The sequence below is a fragment of the Callospermophilus lateralis genome, chromosome 16 (genome assembly GCF_048772815.1).
Source record: "Callospermophilus lateralis isolate mCalLat2 chromosome 16, mCalLat2.hap1, whole genome shotgun sequence".
NCBI classification, from domain to species: domain Eukaryota; kingdom Metazoa; phylum Chordata; class Mammalia; order Rodentia; family Sciuridae; genus Callospermophilus; species Callospermophilus lateralis.
Window position 1 is genome coordinate 58,667,571 of NC_135320.1, and position 23,025 is coordinate 58,690,595.

The following is a 23,025-nucleotide window of genomic DNA, read 5'->3' on the forward strand; positions in this document are numbered from 1 at the left end:
GACCTTGAAGACCCCAGGGAAAGGAGAAAAGAACCCCAAGAGTCAAGAGACCATCAAGAAACATGGGTCTTGTGACTTTGGATAAGTCACTTATTTTCTTTATTCTTGTCTTACTTATAAGAGATTGACAAGATCAAATCTAAGTGCCTTCGTGATGTTGGCAGTATGGTTTCTTCTGTTGCATAACTCCTTGCAAATAGTAGTTGCTCCAAATAAATAAATGCAGGACCCCAGCCTTCTTCACAAAGTTGTTGACTGTATATCCCTTTCCTTCTAAGTGAAAGCGCAGTGTCTGGCTCGTAGTAGATTGGCAGTATGTACCTTTTTTGTTCTTGGCCCTTGTCCATTGTTAATTTTCTCAGCATATAATATATGGCTATTCACAGACTATTTTTCTCTAGTTTCCCCCTACTTCCTTTCCAGGTTAATAAATACATTGCTTATAGTCTCCTTAAAACCCTACAGCTATTTAATTAATATTTGCACTTAACAAAATCTTGATGTGTTTTATTGTTAAAATGTTACATATAAAATAGAACCATTTTTTCTCTATTATATAGATGTATATAATGGGAAAAAATATATATATGGTTAAATTCATGTCTTTTTGTAATACAGTCATTGTATAGCATGGAATATAGTTATTTTTCCTGAAAATGGTGGTGCTGTTTTTTTTTATTCTCCAGGGTGGTTAAGAAAGTGGCTCAGTACATGGCTGACGTATTGGAGGATAGTAAAGATAAAGTTCAGGAGAACCTTTTGGCTAATGGAGGTAAGTTAATGTTTCATGATTCTATAATTATTAACTTATGTAAAATGAATGATTGAGCTAAAAAAAGGATGTAAAAACAATCTATATATAAGATGTTAAATACAACAGAAAGCCATTAAATACAGTTGTTACTACTAAATTTGGTGATACTGTCAGTTATATCCTATTCCCTGAACTATAACCTATGATATGATGTTGAGTTTTCTGCAAAAGCAGTATTACAAAATTGTACCTTAACTGTTCTGGAATTTGTTTGCTAACTTATGTTTATATCTCCACATTACATTTCTCAGCATTGTTCTCTAGCTGCCTGCTATCTTTTCTAGCTTTTTATATTTAATAGCGTCTAACTGCTCAAGCCCTAGAATAGAAATTATTAATTTTTAAAAAGATTTTTTAAAGATGGACACAATATCTTTATTTATTCTATCAATTTTTATGTGGTGCTGAGGATCAAACCCAGCGCCTCACATGTGCGAGGCAAGCACTCTACCACTGAGCTATAACCCCAGCCCTGAAATTACTAATTTGATTGCAGAGCAATGCCTCTTCCTCTCAAATTTGAGTATGACTTTTCTTAGTACCCATAAAATAGTCTATGGGCGTCTCTATAGCTACAAGCTAGTATTTACAGAGCTTGCTCTGTATAATAATGGCTTTATACAGACAGCCTTGACCTCTTTGTTGATATTTTTACTTGGATTCATTGTTTTCTTATGAATTATTACTTTAGCATTTGTTTCATTTTAAATTAGGTCTATCTTTAGATGTTATTATAGTAGGAAATAACCCTTTTCATTCTATACTGTATTGCCCTCAGTGACAGAACACTGGTTTTTAAATCCAGTGTTCTTGTAGTCTTATTTATTCTTACAAGTAATAGATGCTCAATAAATATTCAATCAATTACAGTATAGTAATTTATTCTTGCTTGTTATAGTAATTATCCTGATCCAATTGCTTGCTATTTCTGTTAATTTTTTAGAACAAAATAGAAGGTATATGTGTTGACTTGTGACACCTTCATTGATCTTCAGTATGTGGCATGGCAGTTGACAATTTGGTTGTCAGCTGCATCCGAGATTGCTTTTGGAAATACCTGCTATTGCCTCCTTGGTATTATGTAAAGAGCAATTGAGGAGAGAGATATTTGATATGAATTATTTTTGGCAGTTAGCTTTGTCATACTTGACATTTATTTTTCCTAGCCTTGATCCTCTTGGACTTGAGGGGCGAAGTTATTTTGATTACTAATGCTGCAGTTGTTGAATATCTGTTTTTTTCAGTTCTTCATTTGAAAATGAAAGGCTTCATGTTTCAAAGATTGTTGGTATGTAGACTTAGAAACAGTCATCACATGGCTTTAACAGATAAGCTTATTTTCAATTTGGGGAAGTTGTCAAAGAAAGAACCCTTTTGTCAAATCAGATTTATCAAGGACACAATTTGAAGTAGTTTTTTAATCTTTGCCTTTCACCTTCATATGAGGCACATCATGGATATGTACATATTCCACTTACTAAATTGTCAAATTAAGAGCATCTTTATATATGTTGAATTTTGCGTCAGAAGAAGAGTCCAGAAGGTAAATTTTGATTAATTCATGTTGCTTAATCGAATTACATGTTTATTTAATCAGGACTCTTCAGAAATGACATCTTTGCTGATGTTCTCAATGTTGATTTCAGCATTAAAATGTATTGCTGTATGAAAAATCCGTAAAAAAAAAAAAAATATTCTTGCTTCTCTTTGGTAATAAATATATTCCCTTATTTCAGTTGATTTGGTTACTTATATAACAAGGTTCCAGTGGGATATGGCCAAATATCCAATCAAGCAATCCCTGAAAAATATTTCTGAAATAATTGCCAAGGTAAGATAAAAATTAGGATAGGTCGTACATACTGATTTATAGTGGTTTTTATAATTTAGTTTTGATACGTAGGCTTTTTAGGCTTTTGATATGCAGTTAACTTACAGATTGCAGATAAAAATTAAATGATCCCTATTACAGTGTGAGATGTTAAAATATATTAGATTTTTGTGATGCTGAGGATTGAACCCAGGGTCTCACACCAAAGGGCAAGGTATATAAATTTTAAAGATGTTATAAAGTATAATGTCAGTAGTGTAAGTATATGGATTATCTAAGTTGGATAGTTTACTTATTTACATAGCTACTTAAATATGGCATCAACAGGGTTTAAATGAGAAACTTTAAAATTCTATAATTATTATTTATACAAGTTTTAAGGATAATTTAGATCATGTAGTATAAGGAATTGGAATCCAGTAAAGATTTATGAGTTATCCAAATAAATGATAATTGCCACTTAGGTATGTATGTATGCAGTACTTTTTCAAACATTAAACCTTATGGGTTCTCTGACTCCTTCTGACTAATAGTATTGACCCTTTGCTCCGAAGTGCCTATGTTCATGTACCACATGATTTTATGTACAGTTTTCAGAGAGCACATGGACACTGAAGCCCATCCATTAACTCACCAAGGGCCCCTTTTTATTGAAATGTCCTTCAGCTTGAGAGAATATGTAAAAGTCTTATACAGACCTTAATGAAACAAGTAGACAAGGACCTGTTCATTTGCTAGCATTCTTAATGACCTGTCTGGAGGGAAACTATGGTTTAAATTATTGGGCAGACTTCCCTTGGCTCCCAATGACTTTAATTGTATAGTATGTTCTATAGTTAAATGAAAATGAATTGACTATCAAAAATTTTATCATGCTGAAATAATCTTTTTAAATGTAGTACTGGGAATTGAACCCAGGACCTTACACATGCTAGCTAAGCAAGTTCTCTGCCACTGAGCTTTTTTTCTGTTTTTGGTAATGTTGAGACAGGGTCTTACTAAATTGCCCAGGCTGGCCTCAAACTTGTTATGTTCCTGCCTCAATCTCCCAAATAGCTAGAATTATAGGTATGCACCACCACACCCTGCCAAAGTCATCGTGTAATTTAAAGAAAGTGATTCTTTTACAGTGATTGAACCTTACTCTCTTTGGATCCTTATCAAGGATTTAATCTGCTTCCCCATACTTTTATAGATATTGTAGAGAGGTGAAGTGAAGTGACTTAACCTAGCACAACACATGGAACTGATTCAGATCCATTTCTTCAAATATTAACCTACTTTATGTTTTCTCCCTAAGTAGTTAATAGTTTTAATCCTCTTTGGAAAACCAGCTTTTGTAACATTTATAAATTCAACTACATTAATTTTATTGAGGAAACATTTTGTGTAATTATAGTGGAATTTTTGACAACAAATTCTATGCAAAATTCTTTAGCCTTGTGAATTGAAGCCTTAAAATTAATAATCTTCAAATCCAGTGGCCTAGATCCCATTTACATGGTTTACAAAGTAATACAGTAATAGGTTGATGTACATGTAGATTAAAACATTAATAAAAAAGGTTCATATGGAAATTATCCTATTAAAAATGAAGTTGGTTAAAAAACTGGAATTGGTTATTTTAAAAATTACCCTTTAAGGTTGTGCTTTTAAAGTAATAAGATAGTCTTACATCAGAAACTAATGTGTTTCGTGGGAAGTTAAGTTCAAGTACTTAAATTTTATTAGTAGAAGCAGGGAAATTTTGACTCTTTCTTTTCTCTTTTGAAGGGAGTAACTCAGATTGATAATGATCTGAAATCTCGAGCATCTGCATATAATAACCTAAAAGGAAATCTTCAGAATTTGGAGCGAAAGAATGCGTAAGCATAGCAAGTATATGTGAATATTAAGCATAGGGGTAGCATGCTAGCATCATCAATGAGGTGTTGTTGGGGTTTAGTAAGGTCCAGTGTAAGCTGTTGCTATAATCAAAATGGTGTTTTTTTTAATATCATGGAGAAAGTTGAATAAGGTTAAGTGTGTAGAATTCAGACAAGTTGAAAACAGATGTGAGACTGATTTATTGTGTTTGCTTCATAAGTAGTACTTGTGAATTGGGTTCTGGTTTATTCATTTATCTATTCGCTGTTTCTCAGAAAAATTCTAAAATTAACTGTTTTAAATTACGTTTATAGTGTCTGCATAGCAATAAACTGCTTAATTCTATAGAAGAATTCATTTATTATGTAATAATTCTTTGACTTATCTGTTTAGATTTTTTTCACACATCAGATTTTCTTAAACTGTTTGGGTTGATCTCCTTGTACTGTAACTACAACAAGGGTAGTTTTAAGCATATAACTTTTCAAGTTGTATGTTCATAAACCATAGGGAAAGTTGATTGGGAGATCATCAGTGATACAAACAGGATAAGACATTTTCGTCATGGCAACATCATTACTAGAATACCAAATGAAGACTGATTCAAAAGTTGATTATTGGGTTTAGTAACAAAAATTGCTTGGTATCAAATTAAACCTAGAGAGATGGAAGAAAACCAAAGGTCAGCTTAAATGTCATAATTACAATGAAATGACTTATGAATAGCATCTTACCAGTCAAGATGTAATCAAGAGAAAAGCTGAGTTATAATCATTAATCATACACAAAGGTAGATACTGGAGGCAAATTTTGATAAATGTTGCCATTTCTTTGTTGTAAGATTGGGATATATTTGGCTAACTGTTGGCTTCTTATAAAGCAAAAATGCTAAGACTAATTCCTACTGAGATATATATGTAGCAAATGTGAATATGATCAGCCTGCTGTTTCTTGAGTTACAGAAGCACATAATTATCCACCTAATGATTTTTTTTTTTTCCTCTTTAGAGGAAGTTTGCTAACTCGAAGCCTGGCAGAAATTGTGAAAAAGGATGACTTTGTCCTTGATTCAGAATATCTCGTCACATTACTGGTTGTAGTTCCCAAGTATGTTTTTCTATTACAAAGGATTTTACTTGTTAAAATACAAGATTACTATCTGGTATTGCAATATAAAGTTGTAAAAGTGTAAAACAAGTATAACCTTGTTATTCATTCTGTCAACCAACATTTTCTCATAAAGTAAAATTTGGTGTATAATTTGGTTATAGAGACACCAATTATAAATTGAGATTGGTATAGTTGGATCATCAAAAAATGAAGTAATGCCCAATTATTGGATTTTTAAGAATACAGATTACAGATTTTATATTTTTTCAAAATAAGTCTTTGGGTTTGTTTTTCTGAAAAATCTTTATGACTAGTTAAGATAAGTTTAAACCCTGTAGGAAGCAAAGAATGAATTAGATTGTGATGCGCAGGTTTTTTTTTTTTTTTTAAATAACATCTTTAAAGTTTTTGCAAAGGTAAAATATCAAACTTAAAATAGTTCTTAGTACATGAACATATTAAGTTCTCTAATTGTATTTTAAGATAGTCTTTAAAACTTAATATCCATATACCATAGAAGAGTATTCTTGATCTGCAGTTATACAGAATGAATTTTACAAACATAATGTATTTATATCCTTACTTAACACATAACAGTATAGCAGTTGACAATAGTAGCTCACAAAAGCAAAAAAAAGATTAGCTCTGCAAATTTTTTTCTATAAAGGGCCAGATAGTAGGTGTTTGGGCTTTGCCTACTGTCTGATCTCTGTCACAACCACTTAGCTTTACCATGTCAGCTTTGTGGTTATAGCTGAAGCAGCCACAGACAACATAATAGGTCCTAGAACAGACAGACAAAGCACCTCCATGGAATTCATAGTGGCTACAACATTAGCCTGGCTTGTATACTTTTTCCCTTTTACTGCAATAACCAGACTTTTGGATTTTTCTTTGCACGTGGAGAAGAGCTTAAAACAAAGGGTTTGGCTTCAAACCCTTAATTTTGTGTTTTGGTTATATAACTCCCCTGCTATATTGGAACACTGGTTATTTGTAGTAAATACTGTGTTTTTGCACCAATAGGAAAATTACACTACGTAAGAAAATAACCTTTGCCCATATAGTTCTCTCAACCTTTATTAAAAATTTATGTTTAAAACCAGAATTTTTTAGTTTTCTGTACCTTGTAGTTGAAAACACTAAGCCTACATAGGGCACCTTACATAATGAATTATTCTCTATCCTGGCCTACAAACACTATAATTATTTTAAATCTCAAACATAGTCATCTCTTTACACACTTCGAGAAGCCACTGGCCTCTAGAGAAGGTGGTTGCACAATGTTCTATGGTGACGAAATTTACTGTCACTAGATTTACTTGCTACTTCCTGGTACTCTTTTGCTTTTTGTACTTTTATTCAGTCCTGCTAATGGTCACTGAATAGAAATGATAGTGATTTCAGTATGACCTTTTTCTTGTTTTTTAAATGAGGCATAATACTTACCAACCATATAGTTTGAAAATAATATAGAATGTATATGGTGCTCTGCTTCCTTTCCATACTAAGTTCTAGCATATGCTGCTTTTGCAATAGTTACTGGATATAAGAGGGTGGTGATCTGTACTTCCTGCATCACTCAGTGAATCTGAAATTCATTCTCAGTAGAAAACTTGAAATTGTTATGTTTATTTGACGTATTTCCCTGAAACCATATATCCCATCTGTCCTGTAACTTTTTTCTTCCTGGATATGGCAGGAAGTAGGACTTGTTTTTCTTTTCCAGTGCTTATTGTATCTTTTCTGCAGGTTAAACCACAATGACTGGATTAAGCAGTATGAAACACTAGCTGAAATGGTAGTTCCAAGGTCTAGCAAGTAAGTAGCAGTCTTTGTAAAACTGTTTATTTCCTAGAATTCTTCTTAGAGTTTGGTTGTTGGATTAGAAAATATCTTTGCATCTTTTCTTTATGGTAGATTTATAATTTTAGAACCATCATTTTTAGCTTATAAATGAAATATATTAACATTAGCTATCATAATGTTAGACTTGGAAGGGACTTGGCACAGTCTTTTTCACCCATTCATGTTTATAGACATAGAAATTTGAGGCCAGCGAGGTGAAGTAGTTTGCCCAGAGTCACACATATCATTAGTGGCAGGGCTAGAACTGGAACCAGGTCTCTGGTGTGGTGCTTTTTCTGCTCACTGTGCTGCCTTTAGAACAGTCCTCATTCTCTGTATGACTGTAATTTTTAATTTTACCTTGCAAAGAAAGCCTTCCAGGTGGCTCTTAAGAGTATTGATCTCCAAACGTTCACTGTCACTTTGAGCATAGATTTTGCCAAATCTGTACACTCCTGAAAAACCAAAACACTAACAAAAAACTCAAACCAGGTGTAATGATGCACACCTGTAATCCCAGCCACTCAGGAAGTTGAGGTGAGAGCATCACAAGTTCAAGATCAGCCTAAGCATATTGGTGGGACTCTGTTGCAAAATAAAGAGGAAGGGCTGGGGATGTGGCTTAGTAGTAGAGCACCTGTCTAGCATGTAGCCCTGGGTTCAATCCCCAGTACTGGGGGGGAAAAAATCTTTTTAAATTTAATATACATTGTCTAATTTGATATTTACACCCGTTCTGTGAAGTAGTTTGGGCAGACATCCTTTTTTTCTCAGAGATGAGGAGGACAAATTGTTGCCCAGAGCATATGGTTATGTAAATGTGCAGTGGCAGAGTTATAACTAGAACTCAGATCTTTGAACTCTAGGTCCCATAAATATTCTCTTACATCATTCCCTGTCATGTTCCCTACATCCCCTATATCCCTTGTGTGATAATATCCTGCCATTATCACATACGACCTTCTTTGAGAAAATACTAAATACAGTTATGTGCTCCCAAAGAATTCCTTTGTATATAAATGCCTGAAGAAGAGACGACCTTGTGAAAGAAAGGTGTAGGAGATAGTGAAGAATTGGAATTAGTAAGGTCAGGCCCATGAAATATTTTCTTTTCCAGTTTCATTGTGTCATATGGGAGGTAGCTTAGTATTTTGGAAAGAGTCCTGGACCCAGGGATCTGAGTTCTATTGCTGGTTCTGCTACCAACTTGCTGTGTGACCTGGGGTAAGTCTTTTAACTTCTCTGGGCCTCATTTTCTTTGTCTGTAAAATGAGCATAGCATCTTTCTTGTATATGTTATGAAGTAAGTTAGTTTAAAGCTTGATAGGATATATCAGATAGTACTATTGTCATTTCACAAATATTGATCTTTTGAGAATTAAACCACAAACCTGTGCCCATCATGAGTCTATTTCCCACTGGAGGGAATACCTTCTATGCAAACCAACCCTTCACATGCTAACTAGAGACTAAAGTTGTGTCTTGGTATTAGATTCTATTTGGGCCATTTATCCTGATAGATAATACCTTCTTACCTATAGAGGATTCATACTGCAGGGGTTGACTATGCCCAGGTGGCAGTAGAGGAGGAGGATAAGGACTCAGTGCACAGAGTGGACACACACCAGCCAGATGTCCAGGGGTTGGTGTGTCGGCTAATTAAGCAGCCCCAAATTTACTCTGAAAAGGGGGACTTTAGACATGTTACTTCAGAATTTTACCTCCTGCAAATCACTCTAGTAGTCTAAAGGAAAACATTCCAGGCAAGAACAGTTTAAAACAGGCCTCTGAATGACCTGTAAGTGCACACTGATGGCCTGAGTCTCCAGCCCTTTCTCTCTTGGTGCAAACATCTGTTCTATTTCTCAGTCCAAAGTACATTTGATTCATTGACTCAGAACATAGCTGTTTACATGTCATTATAGAGAACATAGCGCTAGCTCAGGTTCAGGTCATCAGAAGAGCTGTAGCTTAGGTAGAGCAGATAGGCTTCAGAGTCAGTCTGACATTTCCCCCACTATTTAGGAACAACCTTAAGATTGATGCTGGTTTTGAAACTAACATTTTTGAGTAATTACTATGTGTTAGTCATTGGTCTAAGTGCTTTATACAAATAAAGTAAAAAAAATTAAAGTATCACTTTCATTTGATACTTTTTAGCATGGTACCTGAATGATGATGAGTCTTGGAAGCAGTGAAGATGAAAGTGGAATTTTGAGGTAGAAGAATAGATTGAAAAATATCATCCCTAACCCTCAAGAAATGATTACATTTTTAAAGTGTACAAAATCTAGCCATCCTACTGAGTTGGGAGGCTGAGGCAGGAAGATTGCAAATTTGAGGGCAGCCTGGGCAACTTAACTTAGCAAAACCCTGTCTCAAAATAGAAGTTCTGGGGATGTAGCTCAGTGGTAAATAGTCCTGGGTTCAATCCCTAGTTCCAGAAAGGGGGAGAGAAATCTGGGTATTTACAAGATGTTTTACATAAGATTGGCCAATTTGAAATATTGCTGTTTTGAAAAACAGGGATGTGTAGGAATGCTTGTCAAGGCTATGGCCAAGAAAGTAGAGACCGGGCTGCTGTTCTGCTTTTTGTTGGAATACTTCAGAGAAGGGTTCTTTTTACTTCTACTTCAGAATTACTACTTTCCTTATTTTCTATCTACTTTTGCAAAAATAACAAATTGAAGGCTGGGAGTCAAGTTTGGTGGTGGAGCACTGGCCTAGTGTGCACAAAGCTGTGGGTATGACCCCAGCACTGGGGGTGGGGGTCTGATTGGCTCAGATCAGGGGTTAATTTTTGCCCTTCCTCTGTCCTTGGAAACTACCACAAAGTCAGTGGAGCTTCTTAGAGGATTTGTTCAGTGAGCTAGAGTTTCTGAAGAACCTTGCTAGGAAGTGAAGAAAGGATTACACCAGCCATTATGTAGAGAAGTTTCTCTTTTTGGAGGTTTGCAAAGGTAACTTGCAAAGGTATGACGCATGGGCAGGGCAGAAGTAGTGGATTAACTGGTTAGGGAGAAGCAAGCCTTAGGAGGGCTGCAAGGTGAAGCAGTAAGAAGAGCTCCTGAATTCCAGAAAAAACTGCCCCTCACAGAAGTCACTGAAAAAGCCATGAGATGGCTTAAAAACAAACTGGCAACAGACTTAATTCCCTCTGGGCCCAGTGATACCTACAAGATGTAACAGGAGAACTAAATGAATAGAGTGAGTTTGGCTCTTTTATTAATCTGGTAGGACCTTTGCAAGTTGTATTAGACTAAGCTTCCTGCTAGGTACAATTCCTGGCCAACATTGTATCTGAGAATAGTTCAGGTTCGTGTTTACTCATGAAGAAGTGTGATTTTCCTATCTCTTTTCTGTCCTTGTGGCTTTCATTTTGTTGCTTTACTTTGGTTTCACATATCATTTAAAACTTTTATGGGATTTGCCTTGGTTGGAAATCCATCTGTCATCTGCCAACTCTCTTCTTTGATGCTCTCATCACTTCCACTTGGTTTCTTTTCTTTTTCTTTCTTTCTTTTTTTTTTTTTTTTTGAGAGAGAGAGAATTTTAATATTTATTTTTTAGTTATCAGCGGACATGACATCTTTGTTTGAATGTGGTGCTGAGGATCGAACCCGGGCCACACGCATGCCAGACGAGCACGCTACCACTTGAGCCACATCCCCAGCCCCTCCACTTGGTTTCTCTTGCCTCACCCTTGACATCTAGAAAGTTTTACCTCTGGAGTCAAATCTTTAATCCAGCTCTTTACCAGATCTTCTCTGAAGGACATTGCTTTTGTACTTTGTTCACCTCCTCAGGTTCCTAACCCTGTGTTTGCATTGACTTTGATTTCCTCTGATGGAGCTTTGTTTCCTGTTTAGCCTGGACTCTGCTGATCACTTCAACCATTCATCTGTAGAGCCATTAGCTCTGCAAACTCACACCACAAATTAATCTTTAATGCAGTCCGATAGCTTTGGTACCCGAGTTGCTTGAGTGAGCTGAAGAGACGCTGTAAATCTACACTCAGGTTGTTCTGTCTCAGGGATACTCTGCTCTTTCATAGCTCTTACCTTCACTGTAATTTAAGAATTTTTAAAGCTCCACCTGTATTCTGCATGAACCCTGTAGCTTCAGACTCACATATGGGGTTCCCATTGAGTACTCCATGTGATGATCTCTAGGAAAACAGCATGATCTCCTCCATTTTGGACTCAAACTGTCTTATAAAGCAGCCTCAGAGGCTGCCACTTTCTGTGGTAGTTGGTTGAACTATATGAAATTGGTTCAAAATGGCCAAACATCCCTAATTTCATATGGTTTATTCTATTTTAACCCCTCCCTCTACTGCTGCTTCAGTTTAGACTCCTCTCATCTCTGGCCTGGACACTCTAATGGCCATCAGCTGGTCTCCTTTTTCCCCTCTCACACAACTGATATATAAATCTGTTACTGCCATGTTTATTTAACTTAGATTTTTGCAGTGCTGGGGATTGAACCAAGGGCCTCCCACATACTAGGCAAATGCTCCATCACTGAACTACACTCCCACTCCCTGCTGCCCTTTCAAAACTCTGCTTCTTCCTCCCCACTTTACTGCCTCTACTCAGCAGACCCCTGCCTCCACTTCGCCAATACTGTGTTTCAGCTGTGCTTATTTCAGGCAGTTCCCCAAATGCACCATGCTTTTCCCCACTTGTGTTCATTTGCCTGGAATATTCTCTTGCCTGTCCTCCAGTTTTCAATTGGCATTACTACTGTGAAACTCTTGAATCCACCCAGATAAAAGTACCATTTCCCCATCTCATGTTCGTTCTCTGTTATAGCACTTACAGCCATGTTGTACTGACCTCTTTACATCTGTTTCCTTCATTGGACCCATCCCTTGAGTCAGGGAATGGGGTCTTGATTGGTTTTACTCCTAGTAGTTAATAAGAGCTTGGCACAGGGTAGTGCTCCAGTACGTGGTAAACAACTAAAAAGTCCCTTATATTAAGGACTCATTGTTTATTTTTTATAAGGCTTTAAGAAATACTCTTCCTGGAGAGGAGAAGTAAAAAACAAGTGGCTTTTATTTTTTTTTTTGATAAGGTGACACAGTAGGATCTCGTCATAAAAACAAGATTGGGTTTTTATCTTGGTTTTTCTGTCAGGATTCTGAATAAACAGTACAACTTTGCTGGTTGTCAAGCATCAGATATTTTAGAAAGGGCCTTCAAATAGCAAAGTATTACATAAGATTGATATGTTAATGGTGGAATATTGTTTATGGTTCTGAAATAACCTGTCAAGTTAGATTTGGGTTTGTTTTAACCTCAGCCAATTTGCATATCACCAAGTCAATCTTGGCAAACCAAAGGATCATTAAAAGCTTTTTTTTAAAAAAAAAAAAAAAATCTAGTTCTGTCCATTTAGTAGCTGCCCTGCTTTGGGTTTGAAAGGCACTTAGGAGCAAGAACTAAAGATAACAGTTTTATAATTATAGTTTAAAATATTTAAAGGTCCTAATCCAGTGTAATTGAGTTCCTCAGCACATCAGTGATCATGGTGATGGGTACTTCCTGGTGTCTGTTGGTCTTACACTTGGGAGATGGCCCCTGCTGACTGGCCCACCCAGAGCCAGGGTGGATGTGGGCCTTAAAGCCATTCTTTGGTTAAGCACTGTAGTTACCACCTTAATTTACTCAGCTAACCAGGCAATTCTTACACATCTGGGAAAAATGAAACTTGTTTTTTTTTTTTTTTAAATAAAATTTAATAAGTTATCTTTAAATTCTATAAGCACTCCCTCATTTTGTGAAACTTTTTTTTTCTAAATTTCTAAAGTACAACTTTGTAAATAAAAACTAAAAATAACAAAAGATACAGGAAACTTTTGGAAGTAATGATGTGCTTATTACCTTAACTGTGGTGTTGATTTCATGGGCATGAATATGTCCAAATATTCAGATGATATACACTAAATATGTACAGTTATCTTATTTCAGTTATACCTCAGTAAAGCTGTATTAAAAAAAAAAGACATGAACATTAGAAAACCCTCAATACAGGAAAGAAAGAAAGATCGCCTTGCCCTTTGTAACATTCCCCTGCCCCAGTTGAGCATACCGTTTCATAGGCCTTACATGTGGGGCTCTATACTAAGGAGCTATCAGCAGTAAACTTTTTTTTTTTTTTTTTTTTGCTACTGGTAGTTTTTGAAAGCCAGATTACATGTAGTATGATCATGCGGTTGCCCTTACAAGTAGTGGGCTTTTCCCCACAGCATTACACATTTATATGACAGTTAAAATTTTCTGGCACTTAAGTTGAAAAGGTCTTCCCAGTGATGTCCACAGAGCTGTGAGTGAATAGAGGCTCTGCCTTAGGGGCACCTTTAAAGCCTGAAGTGGAGTCTGAGATGCACACAGATGCATTTATTCAGAGGTTATTTAGGCAGTTGTATTTGTGATTTTTGATTTGGGGTGTGATGGTAGAAAAGGTATGAGGTAGTGGTCATACAGGGGAACTGGGCCAGGCCTCCATGGGGCTGGCTGGGTTGTGCTGGAGAGAGGAGAGAATTAGGCTTCCAGAAGCAAAGAGTGTGCTTAGCAAGGAGATACCATAACCAGTTCTCCTGGTACTGACAGAGTGTAGATTGTGCTTCTCACAGTTTGATGCTTTACTTGAGTTAATGTTTAATTCTGTTGGTTAATAGGAAGTAAATGTAATATAGGATGTGAAGGCATCATAACCATAAAACAGACAGACAGTGTCTTCAGTGTTTGAGGGTACAGATAAGAGCATCCAGGTGGTTTTGGAAGGGCTATTATCCCTTAATGCTGCTGCTCTTCCTCTTGTTTCTGAATTCTGCCCTCAATATGAAAGAGAAAAGAATGTATAAAACTTCAAATGACCTACAAACTTCTTTTTTTCCTTAGTGTTCTCTCAGAGGACCAAGACAGTTACCTTTGTAATGTCACCCTGTTTAGGAAGGCAGTTGATGACTTCAGACATAAAGCCAGGGAAAACAAGTAAGATTATTGTTTATTTTTTTTTAATTAGTTAAATTAGCCATATATGATATGAACAAGTTTCCCCTCCCCCAAATTTAGATTCATCGTTCGTGACTTCCAGTATAATGAAGAGGAGATGAAAGCAGATAAAGAAGAAATGAACAGGCTTTCTACTGACAAGAAAAAGCAATTTGTACGTGTTCTATTTTTCTTTGACTTAAAATAAAAAAGCAAATTTCTCTGATTTTGTTTTAAAGACACTTCATTTTAGTTTTCTATTGAATCATCAGAATGAATTTCCTCTAAAAAGGCTAAGAGCTATAGTAATCTTAAAATACATACCAAAAAATTATGTACTCCAACTAAATTAATGTCAGAAACAAATTTTAAATGTAAATGTTTTGGTTACTATATTTGTAGAGAAGGATGATTTTTAAGTAAATAATGAAGTTCTTTCTTCAGGAAGAATATTCATTTTCTTAAGAGAAACCTTTCTGTCTTTTAATGAAGCAATTTATGCTTAAACTATTGAAGAGCTGTATGTTGTGGTCATAACAGAATAGGGACAAATGGATTTGGAAAATCAAGATGGCACCAACTTACTTGCCATCTTCAAAGTGCAAAATTATTGTAAAGACTAAAAACTTATATGAAGAGGGAAGTGTGATGAGTTAAAAAGTGTGTTGCTCTGGTAAAGTGAGGGGAAATAAAGGCAGATTTCATTGGAAATTATTTCCAAGTGCTTCATAAACCATTCCTTCCCAAATGGGAGAAAACCATCCTTGACCAGTCAGTATCCAGCATAACCAACTTATTAGGGAAGATCCTAAACCTTCTTAAAGAATAGCTATTTTGACCAAAGATCTAATTTTTTTTCTTGTCCTCATTGCTTAAATTAGTTGATTGGTACATCCCAATGAGCTTCTTAATGTTATCAAAGTATTTGTTAGCACGGTTGATGATCTATGTCTTTGCAGTGTGGAGAGGAGGTTTTTATTTGAATTGTGTTTTCTTTAAAGAGGCATTTAATCATAACATATTTTAAGTTCAAAAAGAATTTATGCTACATAATAGAATCACTGAAAATTTAGAGCATGAAGAGGTTTTAGAGACCTAATAGGAGCTCAGGATAGTGAATGACTTGCCTACATAGCTATTTATCTTTATTCCTAAATTCTTTGTAAGTTAAATTCTATATAAATGTATTAAATGTTTTAGAGTATTGAATAGTAAGTTCATATTTTTATGTTTTGTTTTACATATTCAGAGTACCCTTTATTTTGTACCAGTTTAGACTACTTTCACGAAAATATTTTTTGAAAGTAGTCTAAACTGGTACAAAATAGAGGAGTACTCACTGTATTAGTGAGTTGTTTCAGTTCATTTTAGTGTCTGTTGAGATTACTGAGTATTGGCTAACCTTTTAGTCTAATTTAACCTTTTGGTGTAACAGAGACATAAGATAATTTGGTATCTAATATAATTAGAATAATTCTTAAAACTTAAAAAAAAATTTTTTTGTAGTTATGTATGAAGAGAATGCCTTTCTTTATTTATATGTGATGCTGAGGATCAAACCCAGTGCCTCATACATGCTAGGCAAGCGCTCTGCCACTGAGCTACAGCCCCAGCCCATAATACTTAAACTTTTAAAAGGTGAATTACATGACTTAATTTTCCTATAGATTCTCAGTACTCAGTAGCTAGTTACTCTAAAAATATTTGTTCTAGATGGGTGGCACACACCTGTAATCCCAATGACAGGGGAGACTAAGGCAAGAGAATCACAAGCTTGAGGACATCCTCAGCAATTTAGGGAGGCCCTAAGCAACTTAGTGAGACCCTCACTGCCTCAAAATAAAAAGGGCTGGGGATATGGTTTCAGTGGTAAAGCACCCCTGGGTTCAATCCCCACACCCCCCCCCCAAAAAAATATTATTTTTTAATTTATCTATCTAATTGTAAGACCAAACTTGTGTTTTTTTTTTCTTTTTAAAGGGACCACTCGTGCGGTGGCTGAAAGTGAATTTCAGTGAGGCATTTATTGCATGGATTCATGTGAAAGCATTAAGGGTTTTTGTTGAGTCTGTTTTAAGGTAAAGAAAATTGGGAAACTTGGAGCTGAAGAGTTTATAGATGCTGAAGGGTACTTGAAACCTGTTATAACACAGACCAGCACTATGAAATTGATTTGGAGAAACCAAAAAGCCAGTCACGAGGGAATACTGTCATTTTCACACAGTTTTAAGTATGCATTTGTTTTGTCCTTTAATTCCAACTTTGGAAGAAGTGATGCATACTGCTATACTCTCTGGTTCTATTCTTAGGTATATCATGCATTGCTTAATTATAAGCTTAATGCTGAAAAATTCTCGATTTTGTTGTTGTCCAAACACCACACAGAGCACTTACACAGACTAGGTGGTATGGGTCAATCACTTGGCACGGCACCTGGATGCAGGCAAGAGATGCAGTAAGGAGATGTGTGAGGCTGTTGCTTGTACAGGGCATACTGCTGTATAGTAAGCTTCTTTAAACTTCTGACTAGAATACTCCCTAAAATAATAAGTATAATAAATACTATACCAGTAATAGTCATTTATTTTTCAAGTAATACATGCTTATATGTTTTGTACTTTTATATGACTGACAGCACAGGTTTGTTTGCACCACATCGCCACAAACATGAGTCATGCATTACAGTGACTATAACATCACTAAGTGATGGGAATTTTTCAGCTCCATTGTGATCTTATGGGAACACAGTATATGTGATCTGTCACTGATCAGAAGCATCAGTCTGCAGTGCATGACTTGTAGATTATAAAAATTAGCCAAAGTTTATTTAAAAGGAAGATATTTCAGTTACTTTACATTTAGTTTGGTATACAGTATATTGATGATTTGTTGAAATTGTTTCATATTGACCTAAAATGCTTTATTATTTTGAGATACTTAAATTCAGTTATCTGTGAGCCTCTGTACATGTTGCTCAGATTAGAAATAATTCTTTTTTAGTCAGGCATGGTGGTGTATGCCTGTAATCCCAGCAGCTTGGGAGGCTGAGGCAGGAGGATCGAAAGTTCAAAGCCAGCCTCAGCATTTTAGCGAGGCCCTGAACAACTAACTCAATGAGACCCTGTCTCTAAATATAAAAAAGGCTAGGGATGTAGCTTAGTGGTTAAGCGCCCCTGGGTTCAAAGAAATAATTTGTTTTTTAAAAAACAACTTCTCTATAGCTGTACTATTTTTAAGTTTCTTAACCCACATATACTTTGAAATTTTTATCTCATTATTTATTTTAAAGTAATCTGGTAGCCTTACATGTTATCTTTACTTCTTGAGAGTATGCATAGATTACCTTAAAAATGGAACAGTATTGAAGTAGTTCTTAGTAACTAACTTTTTAAAAATAGATGTTTCTAATGGGCATTGAGGACCAGAGAACGTTTGCACTTCTATGTAAAAATTTCTATGGCTGCTGTGTGCACACTCCTGGAATTCCAGAGACTCAAAAGTCTGAGGCAGGAGGATCATAAGTTTGAGACTAGCCTCAGCAACTTAGTAAGACTTAAGCAATTTGCAAGACTTTGTCTCAAAAAAAAATAAAAAGGGTTGGGGAATGTGGTCAGTGATAGAGCACCTCTGGGTTCAATTCCCGGTACCCCAAAATAAAAAAAAATAATAATAAAAATTTCTGTAACTACTTGTCATACTTGTGAAGGGAGTCCTTAAAATGAGATACCCTCTACCCATAAATGATGATTATAGTAGGAAAATATTTGTTCTAAAAAGGAAATCTTTTTATAAGCCTGTGTTGCACTTTGTATTTCTTCTTTACAAGGTATGGCTTGCCAGTGAACTTCCAAGCAATGCTACTTCAGCCTAATAAGAAGATGATGAAGAAACTGAGAGAAGTATTATATGAATTGTATAAACATCTAGACAGCAGTGCAGCAGCTATTATTGATGTAAGTACTTACTAGATGGCTTGACAGAGTGGGAATTGGAAAGACAGAAAAAAATTATTACAAGATAGGAAAGGGGAGGTAAATATGTATCATGGTAATCATTTTTTTATTACTTTGAAGTTCTCAGTTTTTTAGACAGACAAAGCAAGTAAAATTCAGGTGTTTATCCTATTACATGCTTTCTAAAAGCCAGTCATCATCTGGCTGAATATCAGATGTTTATAGCTTCAGAAATACAGAAACAACCATGCAAGTTGTTGTTGCAGGAATTATAAATTGAAGAGAGGAAGAAAATAAGTAGTTATTTTAATTTTATTTGGTAAAAAGAAGAAACAGAGTCAATAGGTAAGCATTTTAAAGAGAACTATCAGTTTTCTAAAATGGTTCTTTTATTAAACAAAAGATATAAATAGTATAAGTGTTTTCTGTTATTGTTTAATCTTTCAGTGGGCTTTTATTTTAGATATTTGATTTCACATATCTTGCTGATTTTTTTTCTCTCTTTAGGATGGTAGTATACTATATGTGCACTAGTTAAAACTATGAAAAATCAATTTTTTTCTTGATAGATGGGAAATGACTTGCTACATTTTCATGGAATAGTGAATAAAATGAGGTCTATCTCTTTTATACATAATTTTCTAGCAGTAAATTCCTATATATATGTGATACCTTTAAAGACATACTTGGTTTATTTTTATATAACATTTTATAAGTCTTGTATCTCATAAGCCCTTTTCCTAAGCCAGAGATATAGAAAGTAACTTTTGCAGCATCCAGAAGGGTTGTGGGCTGATAGTTAGACACACAGGCTCTGGAGGCAGCACTTGAACCTGGCTTTACTACTGTGCACTGTGCCTCTTAGCCTTTTAGAGACTACTTCCTCATTTGCAAAATGGAGTTCTATAAGTATACACCTGGTTTTGTGTTTTTCCATAGGCTCCCATGGATATTCCTGGCTTAAACCTGAGCCAACAGGAATACTACCCCTATGTGTACTACAAGATTGATTGCAACTTGCTGGAATTCAAGTAAAACTGAAGCCCTCTCAGACGCCCTGTGCTTGTGTTGCTGTGTGTTAGCAGAACTAGGCTGCAGTATCATAATACTTTTAACTCTGTCCTTTGCTTGCTCCCACCCCTTTCCCTGGTGAGTTCTCCCTAGTGGTCCTATCTCAGTGTTTTCTTTTTAAAGGAAAAAATATATATATATTGCTTCTTTTTATTGGATCAGGTCTGTAAATGTGTACTAAAAAAATCAGAGTTTATTTATAAACAGAATAGTTTATTTAAAGAGAAGTTCCTCATTGATATTGTGATATGCATTAATTCCATTTGTTACCATTGTGCACAAAAGCCTTGTTTACAAGGGAATGGTGTAAGCATTTATACCATTTTGTTCACTGTATGTAGTAGACATAACTGTTTAATAGTTATTGAATCGTGATGTAAAGAAATGTGACAATATTCAGGTATGTGCTTTCTGAATGTTTCTGATTACAATCTATGAGCACTGTTGACACCCACAGGAGAGAATAAAATTACCTGTGCAAAGGTATATTGTGGTGTGTGTAACTTCAGATTACAATTCAGTGTGAGAGTTTAATAAATTATGTCATAGCTAACTTGCTATGCTACTTTCAGGATTTTGTCATATGCTGAGGTGTGACTATTTGTGTCTGGCCTGTCTATGATTTAATTGTGCCAAATTTGGGTCAGAGCACAGATTTGAAGATTATTCTTCAACATATGAGTATTTACATTTGGATACTAGACTTTTAGTTCTTGCAGATATGGGACCAATTTTGAATAAAGCCTAGCAAAAACTATGCAGTTTTAGTAATTTGTCTAAGTCTTCATTTTGCTTATTTTTTAAACTTTTTTTTTTTTTTTTTGTACTGGGCATTAATCCCTGGGGCATTCTACCATTGAGCTACATCTCCAGCCCTTTTTAATTTTTGAGACAGGATCTTACTAAGTTGCCAGAGTGTCCTCAAACTTGCCATCCTCCTGCCTCAGCCTTTGGAGTTGTTGGGATTACAGGTGTACACTCTTGTGCCTGGTATATTTCTTTTTTAAAGTCTATAATTATAAAAAATTTCATTTTGACAGTTATATAATTTATGACAGCCTCTGAAAATAGAGGTATTGCTGTTTTTAAAGCAGGGTTCTGTGGTGATGCTGCCCTTCCTGTGGACTCTCAGCCTTGCAAATGGGAGGAAGAAGTTTGTATCATAAGGGCGTCTCTAAACAGTCCATTCCCTTTCGGAAATTAGTCTCCAGATTCCTTTTTATTATGGAATTTTATATTATCATTAAATATTAACTTCAAGCAAACAAGATGTCTATAAAGAACACAGGAAATGCCCTGTACTCCCTAACTTCTAACTCCCAAGGGAAGCTTTGTATTCTTCGTGCCCTCCTCTATCTATAACATACAGAGCTTTTGTCTTATAAAACTAGGATCATACTATATTCTATCACTTGCTTTTTTGCTTAAAACTATATCCCAAATACCCTCCCCTGTCAGCATAGCTGGAGCAACCTCATTCTTTTTTTTGGAACCGGGGATTGAACTCAGTGGCACATGGCCACTGAGCCACATCCCCAGCCATATTTTGTATTTTATTTAGAGACAGGGTCTCACTGAGTTGCTTAGTGCCTCAGTGTTGTGGAGGTTGGCTTTGAACTTGCGATCCTCCTGCCTCAGCCTCCTGAGCTGCTGGGATTACAGGTGTGTGCGCCCCAGGCTAGAGCCACCTCATTCTTTAGACCAAAATCACATGTCTTTGCCGTAACGTATTTAGCCAATGTTGGATATTCAGGTTGTTTAGTTTTGTTCCTCACAAACACCACTGCAGTAAGCAAGCATCCTCGTACAGATCGATATATACTTGTATTAATCTCTCTGGAGGGAGAGACCCTGAAGTGGAACCTGCAGCATCATTGAATATTGTATAGTTGAAATTTTGACATACTGCCAAATTACCATTCAGAATTCTAAATTCCAGATGTATTTGGAATGCAGATTTATTTTCAGTTTTCCTTTGAATAAGAGGAAAATTTTGGGTTCTGATGTCAAAAAACTCTTCTGGTTGTAAGTGTTGAGTAAAACGGGGATACCATGGGAGAGTGTGTTTTGACAATTGACGATTGCCAGGCCCACACTATGCCTTAAGTTTGTATTTCGACTGTGATATTATTCTGATGTGAGGGGTAGGGGCTGTGTCAGGTTTAGACTTCACTATAGCCTCTGTCAGGGACGCAGTATGGCAGCGGGACCAGGTGGCTCTGGAACCAGACTGTAGCTCTGCTGCTGCTGAACTCTGCAGTTCTGGGCACACCATCCAAGTCCTTCTCTTTGCACAGTGAGGCTGAGGAGAGTGTCCAGCATAGTGCTGTCGTGATGAGTAAAGGAGACAGACCCCTTGCCCCCAGAAGAGTGTCGGGTGAAAGCTTGACCCCTGTACTGAGGGTCCTTGAGCGTGTGCAGCTCTTCTTCGCTGATTTGGGAATTTTAAGGATCACAATTATTGTAGAGCCTGAAGGTTAGATGTAATTGTGTGTAGAGGAGGAATGGTGGCATTTGTGTCTGAAACATAACACTAAGACAGTTTGAATGTCACTGAGCCTCAGTCCGTGTTGGAGAATTTCTGTTGTTCATGGAGGCCACCGTTCCTGGGAAAGGACTCCCTTGTCTTCCTGAGGAATCTCTTGTTCCCTGAGGATGGAACTCAGCTAACTTATCTCATTCTTGTCTGTTGCCTCAGCCCTTCACTGTGCTGTTTGGGATGGGAGGACTGGTTGTCCCATTTTATATATGGAGAGACTCAGGGCAAAGAAGTTAGGTGATTTGTGTGCTAGAAGTCACAAATTTCGAGTCTGAGTCAGAACAGAATCTGAACCTATGATTTCTGACTGCTGGGTTCTTGTCATGCCACCTGCCCTCCCCAGGTAGTGTAAAGGGAGCCAAACCCACCCATCCCTCAACCCTCATCCAAGACAGTGATACAGGAGAGGTTTCAGGGATGGATTTAGGTTTTTAGGTGTTAAATTATGCTGTCATTTGGCAGGAGCCAGAACATCCCCAGTGATGGGTGATGGTGTGTTCACCTGTTGCATGCTAATTTAGTAGTCTACAGCCTTCAGCCAAGGAAGATACTCCCCTGCTGAAGTTGCTGTTGAGCAGAAACTCTTCGTGGAACATATTCCATGTGGATTTTTGAATGAGCTTATATCAAGTAGCAGTAATACTTTGTATATATATACTCAACAATGTGAACTTTACTTGCTCTTAGTTCAAAATTCTGGTTCCAGATGTTGGAAATAAAGAAATTGATCTAGATATGAAGGTTTTCTTTTTTTCTTGGCTGCCCTTTCTTTCATCTTAAGAAGAAATCAAAGAACATTTGCACAAGGTTAAAAACCACATATGCAAATATAACAGCTCACAGTAAAAACCTTGCCTGCTTTGGAATCAGTGTGGTGAACCTCTTGTTAACATCAATAAAAGATGGTGTGTCAGAGATCTGTAACAGTATAACATTCTAGAGAAAGCTTAGAAAACTTTCCTAATTGATTACTTGTCTCTAAATGGAAGTTT

General features: G+C 36.2%; 1 protein-coding gene across 1 annotated transcript in view; it reads left to right on the top strand.

Moving 5' to 3' along the window:
- Atp6v1c1 (ATPase H+ transporting V1 subunit C1) overlaps window positions 1-22,767 on the top strand; it is a 51,325-nt gene extending 28,558 nt beyond the window's left edge. Inside the window, exons 4-13 of the mRNA XM_076835730.2 lie at window positions 687-772; window positions 2,551-2,645; window positions 4,419-4,510; window positions 5,520-5,618; window positions 7,374-7,442; window positions 14,378-14,470; window positions 14,552-14,645; window positions 16,451-16,548; window positions 18,297-18,423; window positions 19,363-22,767. Coding sequence (XP_076691845.1) covers window positions 687-772; window positions 2,551-2,645; window positions 4,419-4,510; window positions 5,520-5,618; window positions 7,374-7,442; window positions 14,378-14,470; window positions 14,552-14,645; window positions 16,451-16,548; window positions 18,297-18,423; window positions 19,363-19,458 — 949 coding nt within the window. The 3' untranslated portion in view covers window positions 19,459-22,767. The remainder of the gene's footprint in view (window positions 1-686; window positions 773-2,550; window positions 2,646-4,418; window positions 4,511-5,519; window positions 5,619-7,373; window positions 7,443-14,377; window positions 14,471-14,551; window positions 14,646-16,450; window positions 16,549-18,296; window positions 18,424-19,362) is intronic.
- The last annotated feature ends 258 nt before the right edge of the window (window positions 22,768-23,025 follow it).